The 14,036-nt window shown below is 46.0% G+C and overlaps 1 protein-coding gene across 1 annotated transcript in view; it reads right to left on the reverse strand.

The window, feature by feature from the left end:
• The window catches only part of LOC142311401 (protein-glutamine gamma-glutamyltransferase E-like), an 80,129-nt gene that overhangs the window by 53,689 nt on the left and 12,404 nt on the right, over nt 1-14,036 (reverse strand). Inside the window, exons 2-3 of the mRNA XM_075349788.1 lie at nt 1,177-1,350; nt 772-1,014 (exon numbers count right to left, since the gene is read on the reverse strand). Coding sequence (XP_075205903.1) covers nt 772-1,014; nt 1,177-1,350 — 417 coding nt within the window. The remainder of the gene's footprint in view (nt 1-771; nt 1,015-1,176; nt 1,351-14,036) is intronic.

The raw sequence follows: 14,036 nt of genomic DNA on the forward strand, positions 1-14,036 counted from the left end.
GTTTGGTCCATGGAGCTGTTTGTTTTGATCCATGGGGTGCTTAGACAAGAAAATCTCCTTCTTTGATGTCTATCTTCACTGATAGTACAAATGGACATGGATTGTCTTCCTGAAACAATCCCCATTTTTTACTCTTTATTATCTAAATGATTAGAGATTATGCTCTGTGTAACATAAACAGACATTTCCTTAAAGGTAATGTATAATGTAGATTATTTTCAAACCTCTCTGCACTAAGGGGTACTTCTCACATAGCGAGATCGCTAGCAAGATCGCTGCTGAGTCACAGGTTTCGTGACTTACCAGTGACCTCATTAGCGATGAGCGTAACTAAGCAAACCGCTTTACTTAGTAACCCGATGTGTACCCTGGCTACGTGTGCAGGAAGCCAGCGCCAAGCGGTGTACGCTGATAACCAGGGTAAATATCAGGTAACCAAGCAAAGCGCTTTGCTTAGTTACCTGATATTTACCCTGGTTACCAAGTGCAGCATCGTTACACGAGTCGCTGGTGGCTGGTCGCTGGTGAGATCTGCCTGATTGACAGCTCACCAACAACCATGTTGCGACGCACCAGCAATCCTGAGCAGGTCGTGTCATGGTCAAAATCGCTGGTACGTCGTTTTGTGAGACGGTACCCTAAGGCTTGTAGATAAACAGGTCAGCTTTACCTCCCTACTATCTTTTTACTAAAGTATTTGAAAGGTTTTTGTAAACTAGAGGAGAACAGTTCAAGTAAAAAAAAATGTATTAAACAATTTAGTTGACTTACCTTTAGCCCATGGGTTAAACAGTAGTATAATATCCTCCAATTTGAAAGAACTCTTTTTATTTTTAGAGGAGATGTATAGAGTTAATTTGTAAGGTCCAATTGGTGCACGTGAAGATGATTTAATAGTGATGTTCACTTCAGCAGAAGAGCTGGAATCTATTACAGCCATCCAGGTATTGCCCTTTTTAGACCCAGAGAGTTTAAAGACTGCGAGTGTGTAGTCTGGTTCTGCAGGGGCCGGACCTAAGTAAAGATTACAAAGCTGTTGAATTAGCAATTTTAGGAAAGTAGGAAAATACCTGAAAATATAAGTAATCTCTGGTATTAAGAAACTATGATCAAAACAAAAATTGCCAAAATGGGCAGATGACCTGTGAAATTTCATAAAGTGTCATTTGGCGTTACCTGTGGCAGCAACAAATTCCACCGTATCTCCTTTTTGGATCGGTCTATTGAAATAAAGTTTGACTTTAAACTCTTGTCCCCTTCTGAGAATGAGTTTGCTGCTGTTATAGTGGTTAGTTCTGTGTGCCTTCATGTTCGATGCCTTGTCAAAACTGAATTTTTTTAGCTTTAAGGCTATAATAGAAAAAGAAAAGGAATCAGACATTATATGTAGCATATAGGTGTTTTTTTCATTTGTTAACCTATTAATGACCAGGGCATTTTTTGTCATAGTTTCCTTCTCCATGGTAAAGATCGGGCATAAGTTGATTGCTATGGCCCTTACAACCACTACGCTACGACATCGCTCAAGTGATCTTGTTGGGGTCAAGGAATTTGTGACGCACATCCGGTCACTTTAGCAATGCCATTGCGTGTGACACCTATGAGCGATTTTGCATCGTCGCAAAAACGTGCAAAATCGCTCATCCGTGACATGAGGGTACATTCTCAAATATCGTTACTGCCGCAGTAACAAAGTTGTTCCTCGTTCCTGCGGCAGCACACATCGCTCCGTGTGACACCGCAGGAACGAGGAAGCTCTTATTACCTGCCTCCTGCCCACAATGCGGAAGGAAGGAGGTGGGCGGGATGTTCGTCCCGCTCATCTCCGCCCCTCTGCTTCTATTCGGCGGTGGTTCAGTGACGCTGCTGTGATGTCGCTGTGACGCTGAACGAACCGCCCACTTAGAAAGGAGGCGGTTCGCTGGTCACAGCGACGTCGCAGGGAAGGTAAGTCCGTGTGACGGGTCCGGGCGATGTTGTGCGACACGGGCAGCGATTTGCCCATGTCACACAACAGATGGGGGCAGGTACACACGCTGGCGATATCGGTCACGATATCGCAGTGTGTAAAGCGGCCTTTAGCCTCTTACTAATCGACATAACCGTGATACATTTACATTCAATTTGGGTTGATAAAATATGTTTGTAAAACAAGTAATATATGTTTACATGCCTTCCTATTGGACAGTCCTGGCCTGTAACGTGCAGAGATTTTATGTCAGTGTTTCCCAAATTCAGTCCTCATGGTCCACCATCAGTGCATGTGTAGTGCCCCATGGGGCAGGTGCGTTTAATCTACTCATCGCTGGGCCGTCGACTGTCAAGGGCGGCCTAACCCGGCTCCATTGCCCTGAGGCATACAGAAAATGACAGGGGAGAGATGTTGGGGGTAGTTGTGAGGTGTTTGTCGTGACGCCACCTGTGGTATGCGGCCAGGAAATCGGCCGCTGCTGCTGTCGCTGTCCTCCAGGGCAGATGGTGGTAGCAGCCAGGGATGGTATCGCTCTCCACAGGTAGAGCGGGCCCCAGGGAGGGTGATGAGGGGAGTAGTAATGGCGGCAGGGAGCAGCAGTGCGGGTAATAAAGAGTCAGAGTCAATGGCTGCAGTTCCAGGTTGTTTACTCACTTTTGTACAATGCTGCTCACCCAGGTAATACCGGCCACTTGCTATGATGGGCTCCGTCGAACCCGAATCTCTTTAGAAATTAGTTCGGTTTGGTGTTTGGTGGGTTTCTCCTTGTAATGCCTGTCTGTAGATCCCCTGGCTTGAAGCCAAGAGGGGACCCTGGGTTTCACGAGAAGTACTCTTGTTCCTATCTGCAGGTGCCGCGGTTCCGATGTGGGGTCCGGCTTTAAATGAGATCCTATATGGCACTGTGCTGTCGGGCGCTGTGTGGACAGGGAAGCTTGAAACTTTCTCCATCCAGGCAGATTCTGGAAAACCAACGTGAAGTATGATCTTCCCTAGGGTCCTGCTGCCCTGTATGGCGTCGGTTCCGAGGGGAGCAGGTTTACTCTCCCCACGGCAACTGTGTGAACTTTCTTCTCCTTCCCACCTGAGCACCTGTGAGGCACGTCTGCTCCGTTGCTCTCCTGCTGGAGAATGCCCTAACTGTTGTGTTAACTCCTGATTTCCTCTGCTGGCTGTTCCTCCCCCCTCCCAGGTTCTAAGCTAGTGGGACTGGGGCCCCTGTTGAGGGCATCCTGTAAATACCTCTGTCGGCGACCCCTTTATTACCTGACCCTATTCTAGTCCCCAGTGGGAACAGGGCAACCTGGTGTGTGAAAAAAAGAGGTTTATCAGGACCAGCTCACCTCTAAACTTGCTGTGGCCGATTTTGGAGATCAGTGCACGGACAGTCAGCGGGCTGGATCCCGGGAGTAATGGAGCAAAGGCATTTTTTATCCAGCACTTGAAGATATATTATCCAAATTCCACAATATATATATCGTGGAATTTGGATAATATATCTTCAAGTGCTGAATAAGAAACCCCTTTGCTCTAACCTGGTGTATATTTAAGTGTGTAATGTGGTAAAACCGGGACTGATCTCCTCAGGAACCGGGTTTAGCATTACACCCAATGTTGGGTGCAATACTCTGTGGTGACTGAAGCCTCAGGGGCACCCCACATGTTTTAAGGATTTCCTTAGTATTCCACAGGTGATGGAATCCTCACTAAGATGAGCGGACCCGAACAGTCAAGTTCGATGTTCATACCGAACACATACTTGTCAAAAATATCAGTGTTCAAGTTCATAGTTCGGGGGATTTACGTATGCCAGCCTCTCAAGCATCGGGGTGCTCGGGTACGCTCGGTACCCGGCCCAGTGCGAGCCGCCTGCAGTGTTTGAATGCTTCGCACTGGAGGTAAAAACTGTGTTATTGCCCTCCTTCCCCTGGAAATGTTGTATTTATGGCTGGCTGCATGTGGGCGGAGAGCTGAACTGCCCAATCAGTGACTTCCAATGAAGCTTGGGTCAAGTCCGGGTCCAGAACTGAACTTTATCTAAAGTTTAGTTGAACTCTCTGATCCTGAACTTCTATGGGTCTGCTCATCTCTACTATCAACTGTACAATACTAAGGAAATCCTGAAAACATGCACTGTTGGTGGGCCTTGAGAACAGTAGCTGGGGAACACTGATTTATAGCTTCAAGTTCCACATTTAAGGGTCCTGCAATATTTAAGTCTGACCATCAATGAACAAAACAGGCCATACAATTATAACAGGGCCATTGGAAGGAATGAATAGGGTGGCTAATGTATTTATAGCCTAGTATTACTTGGGGAAAAAAAAAATACTTCTAAGTGGCATTTTTTCCAGGTTAGATTGATGCTTGGACGTTTTACTTAAATTGGAAGTAAGATATATGAGACAGTATTACTTGAAGTTTCCTTTTTGCCATTGAACTTATTACGTACAGGACATAAACAGAAAATGTTCACTATGTACTGTAGTTAGGTTTGTGACTTAAAATGTCACTTATTGTGAGAGAAAAGTAAGTCACCATTTTATATGTATGCTTTATATAGCTTAATAAATATAATCAGTTTACGAGACAAGTAACTTTTAATCATCAAGAACTTGGTAGAAGTCATTTCATCTGTGTCAAAGTGTAAACATGTATAATGATAACTAGGAGTAACTTAGCTCCCAGAGATTTTCAAAAATATTCAAAGAGAAAAAAATACTGTTCAAACTAAGTACAGTGGAACCTTGGTTTAAGAGTAACTTGGTTTGAGAGCGTTTTGCAAGACAAGCCTTTTACAAATGTGTAACTTGGTTTAAGAGCAATGCTTTGCAATAAGAGCAAATACTCACCGTGCACACTTCCAGTTCCGTCCTTTCACAGTGTTCTGACCTGCTCTGGATGTAACTTTCTGTACATATGTACTATATACTGTTGTACAGTATATACTATATAGCATGTCTATCAATTTGCCTTTATGGATACAGTATTGTACTTTTTCTGCTAACCAGTACAGCACATTGCTTGTGTTGTACCTCCTGCACACCAACAATTCTATTGTAAGCTAAAGTGCAGTTTAATTTCCTTTGTTTTTTCCTGTACTGTACAGCAATTTGTATTATTGTACTGTAATAATTTTATATGAATACAGGACATTGTTTTGTATTACTGTATAGTTTGTATAAATACAGTAAATATTTTTGGGTTGTGGAATGAATTGTCTGTGTTTCAATTATTTCCTATGGGAAAATTTGCTTTGATATAAGACTAACTTGGTTTAAGAGCAGACTCCTGGAACAAATTATGCTCGTAATCCAAGGTTCCACTGTACTGACACTCAGTACATGGCTGGTTTCAGACGTCCGCGTTTCAGGTATGTGTGACATCCGTTTTTACACAGACCGTATGACTCCTCATGGCTGCACACGCACACACACAGACATGTCTGTTTTTTCTCCGGCAGCACGGGCGTCACACGGATCGCACACTGATGTGATCTGTGTGACATCAGTGTGACACGTACCGGAGAAAACACGGGTCTTTTAATTAAAAAGATTTTCTATATTCACTTGTATCCAACGCTGTTTTCTTCGGCTCTGCGGCCTGCTGCTTCTGACTGCCGCTCATTATATTCATTGATTATTCACTGCACTGAGGAGCTGGAAGCCAGAGCATCACGGGGACAGCCTCTCTGGGACAGGTGAGTATTCAGCAAGCAGTGTGTGTGCAGTGACATCCAGGAGGTCATCAGAGTTACCAATGAACTCTGATGAACCTGTGATGTCACCGTCCTGACACCTGCGGTAGTGCGGGTGTCGCGGGGTTGTCATCAGGATGTCATCAGAGTTCATTGGTAAATCTGATGACCTCCTGGACGTCACTGCACACACACTGCTTGCTGAATACTCACCTTTCCCCGGGATGCTGTCCTCAGCGCTGTCCCTGCAATGCTCCGGCTTCCAGGTCCTCAGTGCAGTGAATAATAATCAATGAATATAATGAGCAGTGGTCAGAAGCGGGAGGCAGCAGAGCCAAAGAAAATATCGCTGGATACAGGTAAATATAGAAAATCTTATTATTTCAAAGACCCGTGTTTTCTCCGGTACGTGTCACACGTACGCAAACACAGACATGCACATGACACACGCGTGACACATGTATGACCGTAACCATGCGTGTGGTTTGTACCTGATTAAACACGAACATCTGAAACCGGCCCAACACTGATAGGACCAAGCAGTTCAGTGCACTTTACCACCTATTACCGTATTTTTCACCCCCTCACCATTTAATGACAAGTCGACTTTACTAAACTCAGAGGATGGAGATAGATGGAAAACAAGTATATGGAACGATGCTGTGAACTGTCTGGTCACACTTCGGGTGCACCGAGCGCCTGTACTTTGAACAGTCATTTTGTACTTACAGACTCCCTTTAATAATGAGAATGGTTGAAGTAACCCTGGACATGTATCAAATTATTTCTCTCTCATCCTCATGTTTCTGCAATTCCATGACAGTGATGTTGGACTTTTGCTTTGCATCAGACATTTTTTCGTGATCTTCCCTTTTTGTCATACAAAAATATACTAATCTCGGGGTTATAATTTTAAAAATCTGAATCAATGTAATATAATAGTTGGTTTCTCCTGAAAATTTACTTTTGGGAATGGTTGTTTGAACATTTCCTTTAAGGCCGCTTTACACGCTACGACATCGCTAATGCGATGTCGTTGGGGTCACGGAGTTTGTGACGCACATCCGGTCGCTTTAGCGATGTCGTTGCGTGTGACACCTATGAGCGATTTTGAATCATCGCAAAAACGTTCAAAATCGCTCATCGGTGACATGGGGGTCCCTTCTCAAATATCGCTGCTGCAGCGTGTACGATGTAGTTCGTCGCTCCTGCGGCAGCACACATCGCTCCGTGTGACGCCGCAGGAACGAGGAACCTCACCTTACCTGCCGCCGCCCGCAATGCGTAAAGAAGAAGGTGGGCGGGATGTTACGTCCCGCTCATCTCCGCCCCTCCGCTTTGATTGGGCGGCTGCTTAGTGACGTCGCTGTGACGTCACACGGACCGCCACCTTACAAAGGTTACAGCGATGTCGCAGAGCAGGTAAGTAGTGTGACGGGTCCGAGTGATGTTGTGCGCCACGGGCAGCGATTTGCCCGTGTCGCACAACCGATGGGGGCGGGTACCAATGCTAGCGATATCGGTACCGATATCGCAGCGTGTAAAGTGGCCTTTATACATAGTCGGGTCAGTAAGATTACAGTTATATGACTCAGCTCTGTCAGTATATTCATCAAGTTGGAAAGAACCTTCTGAAAAAAACATAATTAAAGCTCCTTAGTGTTCTGGCCAGAAGACCATTCTTATATTCCTGTCTGCTCATGAACTGATTGCTCGTTATTGTGAAATATTTGTTTGTGGATTATGATGAGGTGCTTTCAGTCCCGATAGTAAGAACAAATTATATTAGCAAATTGGGTCATCTTTATATATATTTTTAGGCCATTTTTAGGGAAGATAAACAGAGACGGATTTTTTTTTGGGGGGGGGGGGAATTTGTTCTAAGCTACTTTTTTCTATTTGATTTCCCTATATATGCCAAATATGTTTACATTTTGGAATGTAATGACCCTGATAACAAAAGGCTGCACATTAGTTTTAGATGTGTTTTCTTAATCTTTGATAGATTAATTCTTTGTATTGTACTCTCATTGATATGTATATATTTTGTCACTGTGAAATACTGTATATACCAGGGGCGGACAATGAGAGCAAGGGGGCCCCTGTGCAAGAATTGTGTATGGGCCCTCCCCACCTCCCCGAGGCAAAAGGTAATATCTGGGACATGCAGAGCAGTGTGTCCTGGAAAGTCTATAGTGCAGTGACGTCACTGAGAAGAGGAGGTCGGCCCTGGAGACCTAAGAGAGCAGCGTGAGGTGAGTATGTTACCACAGATTTCACTACATCACATGCACACACACATTTAATGAATAAAACATTTAATGAGAGCCTTCTTTAACAATGGTAAGGTTGTTACCAGATAACAGATCTACTTCTCCACCCACATTCCCACTTCAACATATTGTTCCCCTACTTCTCCACACAATCCCCCCCAAATGTTCCCACTTATCCATACTGTTTCCACTGTGCTCCCACTTATCCATTCTGCCCTCTATACTCCCACTTATCCATACTGCCCCCTTATGCTCCCACTTATCCATACTGCCCCCTATGCTCCCACTTATCCATACTGTCTCCCCTAAGCTCCCCCTTATCCATACTGCCCACATATGCTCCAACTTACCCATACAGTCCCCTATGCTCCCACTTATCCATGCTGTTCCTTCTAAGCTCCCACTTATCCATGCTGTTCCTTCTAAGCTCCCACTTATCCATGCTGCCCCCTAAGCTTCCATTTAGCCATGCTGTCTCACTATACACCAACTTATCCATGCTGTCCCCCCTAAGCTCCCACTTATCCATACTGTCCCCCCAGTGCTTCTACTTATCCATGCTATTCCCCCTATTCTCCCACTTATGCATACTGTCCTCCATGGCCCTACTTACCATACTGTGCCCCCAAGTTCTTACCTCTCTATAAAGTTTCCCCTTCTTCATACTGTTCCTTCACTTCTTATTGCTGTGTCACCTATTTTCCATATCGACAAAAAGACTGACGGCACTCACCAAACTGAAATGTGAACAGGTACATACCTGAACATCACATAAATTAGAAAAAAGACAGTTTGCACTCTGAAATGCTAAAGTATGAAAACTATGGATGCGTGAATATAGACCTGCATTACTGCTAAGGGAAATCTAAGAAAAGTGAGATATTTAGCATATAGAAATGGCCATTTATATATCTACCCAGTTGCCACATCACGGCATATCTCGTAACTGGGTACCTACTCTATGTTGAAGCCTCTCTCTGGGTAAAAAAAGGAGATATTTAGCATTTAGAAACGGCTATTTGTATATCTGCCCAGTTGCCATTTCTATATGCTAAATTTCTAATTTTTTTTAGATTTCCCTTAGCAGTAATGCAGGTCTATATTCATGTAGCACCCCTGAAGCCATCAGGGAGCTAAAAGGTACTGCATCCCCACCAAAATGCAGGGCCTACCCCCTAGGGACCCAGAAGAACAGTGCCAGTAACAACTACACACTCCAGATAATCCCTGTTTTCCCCAATATCCCCCATGGAGTGGAACCAGGCTAGGGTCGGACCAATGGATGGCTGCCTAGAGGTGGAGCCAATCCAGTCCACTAGATTACCAGGTGGGAGGGGCAGACAGCGTGTGAGACAGTAGTGTGTAGGTGACAGTGAAAGAGAGAGGAAGGACTGTCAAGAGTGTAACAGTGACCTGAGGGCCAGGCGGTTAGTTGCCGGTGGAGTATAGTGAAGTACTCCTGGAACTACGCACAAACAGGGTACAGAATCCTAGGTCAGGAAAATGCTCCAGGCAGACCTGATAAAATCTGCACAGTGAGGGGACCATCAAGGAGATCACTGACCTTGAAGTTCGAGACACAGTAGCAATGGTAGAACCGGGGATAGGACCAGAGACTGCAACCACACAGGGTTCACGCTACCGTCATACGGACTTCTATAGAAGACAACCAGGAGGGGACCCCCAGCCGCTCCAAGCCACGGGAACCCACCAACCAAAGACATGTGCAGGGGAAAGAAGCCACCAGATCACTAAACCGGCACTGGAACAAAGGGGACCTGCGGTTAAGACCAGCCAGCCTCGGGTGACCAGTTACCAGCTTACTGTGAGTAAAAGAACCAGTTAAGGCCCTGTCATACATAGAGATAAATCTGTGACAGATCTGTGGTTGCAGTGAAATTGTGGACAATCAGTGCCAGGTTTGTGGCTGTGTACAAAAGGAACAATATGTCCATGATTTCACTGCAACCAAAGATCTGCCAAAGATTTATCTCTGTGTGTGACAGGGCCTTTACACTGCATCCCCTTGTGTGGCCTGCCTTCTTTCAACACCCGTCTACCTCACCTACCCTCTGGGGCCTGGCCCTGCTTGTGGAGGGCCTAACATCCAGGCTGCCACTAACACCAGCTCCAGTAGTGAAAACTGTGCAGCGGCGGCTCCATCCACATAGCCGAAAACCGCAAGTGGCGTCACATGTGAACTTTATTCAAAAATCCCCCGTAAATATTCCCTTTTTCAAAATCCACCCAGGGCATGGAACCAGGCAACGGCCACCAAAGTGACATTCCCCAGTTATATAACGCCCGGGACCGAGTACCCCGTAACCCTGGGTGACACATTCACACATCAATAGTTTTCATACTTTAGAATTTCAGAGTGCAAACTGTCGTTTTTTCTATTTTATGTCATGTTCAGTTATGCACCTGTTCACATTTCAGTTTGGTGAGTGCCATCAAGCTTTATGTCTATATTCAAAAGGGTCATATCTTCTGACCGTGCGCCCCTCCCCCACTTGCCACAGGTAATCTTATCCTACATAGCAGGTTCCTACTTGCCCATACACAGGAGGTTTTTTAATCCAGAGAGAGGCTTCAGCATAGTGTAGGTACTCAGTTACGAGATATGCCGTGACATAGCAACTGGGCAGATATACAAATGGCCGTTTCTATAAGCTAAACATCTCATTTTTCTTAGATTTTCCTTAGCAGTAATGCAGCTTTATATTCACACATCCATAGTTTTCATACTTTAGCATTTTGTACCCCATTTACCATGTCATCCACCCACCCCACGCTGCTCTCTCTCACACTGTCCCTCAGTATGTACTCACAGTCTCTGCAGTCTGACGCCGAGTCACTGCAGCCTCCGTGGCACAGCGGTAAGCAGTGATGGTCATTAAACATCTCTTCTGTGCACCGCACACTGAATTTAAAATCTAAGAAAAATCACTGCACTCTCCAGAGGTTGCATTCAAAACGTGTTTTTTATTGTGAAGTTTTGCGACCGTACAAAACGTTTCGGCCTTATTTTAGGCCTGGGTTATGACACTTGCCATAACCCAGGATGGGCCAGCACTACATATAATGAGGACCTACTAAACAGCTTCTCAAACTAATTCAAAGGGGAGAATGTCACACAAGTCTTCTTTACATGACAGTGACCCTATAAGGATAATGGAAAATTATTGATTTTTTCACCTGATATCCATATATTGTTCCAAATACGCTGAGATTGCTGACTATCATGGTGCTTTTCCTCCCATAGTTACCTCCCATCAAAATAATTCCCAGGAGCAACTAGTGAATAAGGCCTAAAATAAGGCTGAAACGTTTTAAACTTCGCAATAAAATACACGTTTTGAATGCAACCTCTGGAGAGTGCAGTGATTTTTCTTAAATTTGGACTTTTGAGTTTTCACTCTGTTTACTGGCACCTCAAAAAATCTTTGAGCAGTGTGCATGCCCAAAAAATATTTTTGACTCACCGCACACTGATGGCAGTTCTAGGTACATTGCACGACCTCGGCGGGGCCCCTGTGCTTGATATAGAGTGGGCCCACCGCCGGTAACCACAGTTGTTATAATAAGCCCATGGGCCATCAAAGTTAATGCTAGGCGTCCAGAACTGATGTCCCCATGCAGCGCATACCAGTGACGTTTAATGGCCGTCGGCCTATCAGAGGTTGCTTGCTAATATGCGTGACCTTTGATAGACCGGTGGCCATTAAACGTCACTGCTATGCGCTACATGGTGACGTCAGTGCTCGGCGAACACCACTGACGTTTGATGGCCCATGGGCCCGTTGTAGCAATTACGGTTACTGGCGGTGGACCCCCTCTATATCAAACAAAGGGGGCATGCCGAGGACCCAGAGCCCACGCTCTCTAGCCAGATCAGTCAGACCCTGTTTGTAATGGGCCCCCCTCTCCTCTGGGCTCCTGTGCAGCTGCACATGCTGCACCGGCTATATGTTTGCCACTGGTATATACTGTAGACTGTAAAGTGATGTGCTGCATACCTTGTGCTTCCTGCTTCTATGCTGCAGTGTGCCACACCATACAGCAGCAACATCAAAACATTTTATGAGTAGGATTGATGGTAATCAATAGGTGGAGGTGCCAGAATTAGCAGGACTGTGACATTGGAACCATGCATCTAAATGCTGATAGGGGACTGATGGGAGATGACAATATGGAGTGGAAAATTGCAGATGGTTTGTATATACTGCATGGTAGTCCTTTCAATAATTCACTCCAAGTCATGTAATTTATTTCTAATCATGTGTCAGGATGGCTTGCAGTTTGAAGAAACTCTGCTCCCAAGACCTGTGTCCCAACTGACAGAAGACCGGTATTGAAAGCACATATCCTGGAGCATCCAGAGAAGTGTGTATCCAGAAAATAAGTAAATCTTCTCCTCTGCTGACTGAGCACAAATAATTTTTTCTCCAGTCTCAGTTTTCTGTGTACAGTTAGCCTAGGAGATCATTTATTTGTTCTACTATTACATACTTCTCCAGCAGCTCTGGTAGGTGTGTTTACGATACTGGTCTTCTGTCATTGAGACACAGTTCTTGTGAGCGGTGTTTCTTCATGCTGCAGCTCATCTTGACACGGAACTAGAACTGGCTACCATTATAAAAACATAATGTTAGCTACTTTATTACATTTTTGGAAAACCCCTTTAAGTCTGGCCTTGTCCATTAGCGTAGCAGCAGATTCTTCTGTAGCAGTAATTGGCGACATTGAAGCTGAAGCAACTTCTTAATTGCAAAAGAGGGGGTGGTGTGTTGGAGGCCAGATCAAGTGACAAAGAGTAGAAACACTGGATAATGGTTCACTTGATATGCATTCTTGAGACTCTTTAGCAACCATTACTATCAAGCAATCATCAGAAAGGCTTTGGAAAAAGTCAATGTAAGGGCTCTTTTTCACTTGCGATTTTCATGTACGAGTGCAATCCGATAAAAAATTTTTGCAGCGAGTCTTAGCTCACGCACCCCCATACAAGCCTATGGGAGCGTGTGAAACATCGCACTGCACTCGCATGTTATGCGACTATAGTGCGATATACTCAGAGACAGACGGCGGAGGAGATGGGAGAAAGTGCTCCCTCCCTCTTGTCGAGGCTGTGATATGATCCCTCCCTCCCGGCCCACAATGCAGAAGGAAGGAGGTGGGCGGGATGTTTACGTCCCGCTCAGCTCCGCACCTCCACTTCTATTGGCCGGCTGCCGCGTGACGTCGATGTGACGCCAAACGTCCCTCCCACTCCAGGAAGTGAACGTTTGCCGCCCACATCGACGTCGTATGGTAGGTAAGTATGTGTGACGGGGGTTAATCGTATGTGCGGCACGTTCAACAAATTGAACGTGCTGCACATACGATGGGGGCGTTGCAAATCGCATACGATATCGTATGCGAAATTGCAACGTGTAAAGCAGGCTTTAGACTTAGAGGTGGATAAAGAAGCGATCATCCTCCTGTTTTGAGCCTCCTGCCTCCCGTGGTGCTGTATGACTCCTGTCTCCCGCGGTGCTGGAAGCCTGCTGCTTCCCGCTGTTGTGTTACTCCTGCCTCCCGCGGTGCTGTGAGCCTCCTGCCTCCCGTGGTGCTGTGAGCCTCCTGCCTCCCACGGTGCTGTGAGCCTCTTGCCTCCCACGGTGCTGTGAGCCTCCTGCCTCCCATGGTGCTGTTAGCCTCCTGCCTTCCACCGTGCTATGTGACTCCTGCCTCTCACAGTGCTGTGTGATTCCTGCGTCCTTCTGTGCTGTGTAACTCCTGCCTCCTGCGGTGTTGTGAGCCTCCCACCTCCCGCGGTGCTGTGTGACTCCTGCCTCCCGCGGTGCTGTGAGCCTCCTGCCTCCGCAGTGTTGTGAGCGTCTTGCCTCCTGTGGTGCTGTGAACATCCTGCATCCCGCTGCTGTGAGCCCAACACCCAGTTCTGTGTACCCCCCTAGTACTGTGAATGCTCACCAGTGCTATGTACCCCCCCAGTGCTGTGTGCCACTCCCCAGTGCTGTGATCCTCCTGCCTCCTGTGGTGCTGTGAACATCCTGCCTCCCGCTGCTGTGAGCCCAACATCCAGTGCTGT

The sequence above is a fragment of the Anomaloglossus baeobatrachus genome, chromosome 5 (assembly GCF_048569485.1).
Source record: "Anomaloglossus baeobatrachus isolate aAnoBae1 chromosome 5, aAnoBae1.hap1, whole genome shotgun sequence".
NCBI lineage: Eukaryota > Metazoa > Chordata > Amphibia > Anura > Aromobatidae > Anomaloglossus > Anomaloglossus baeobatrachus.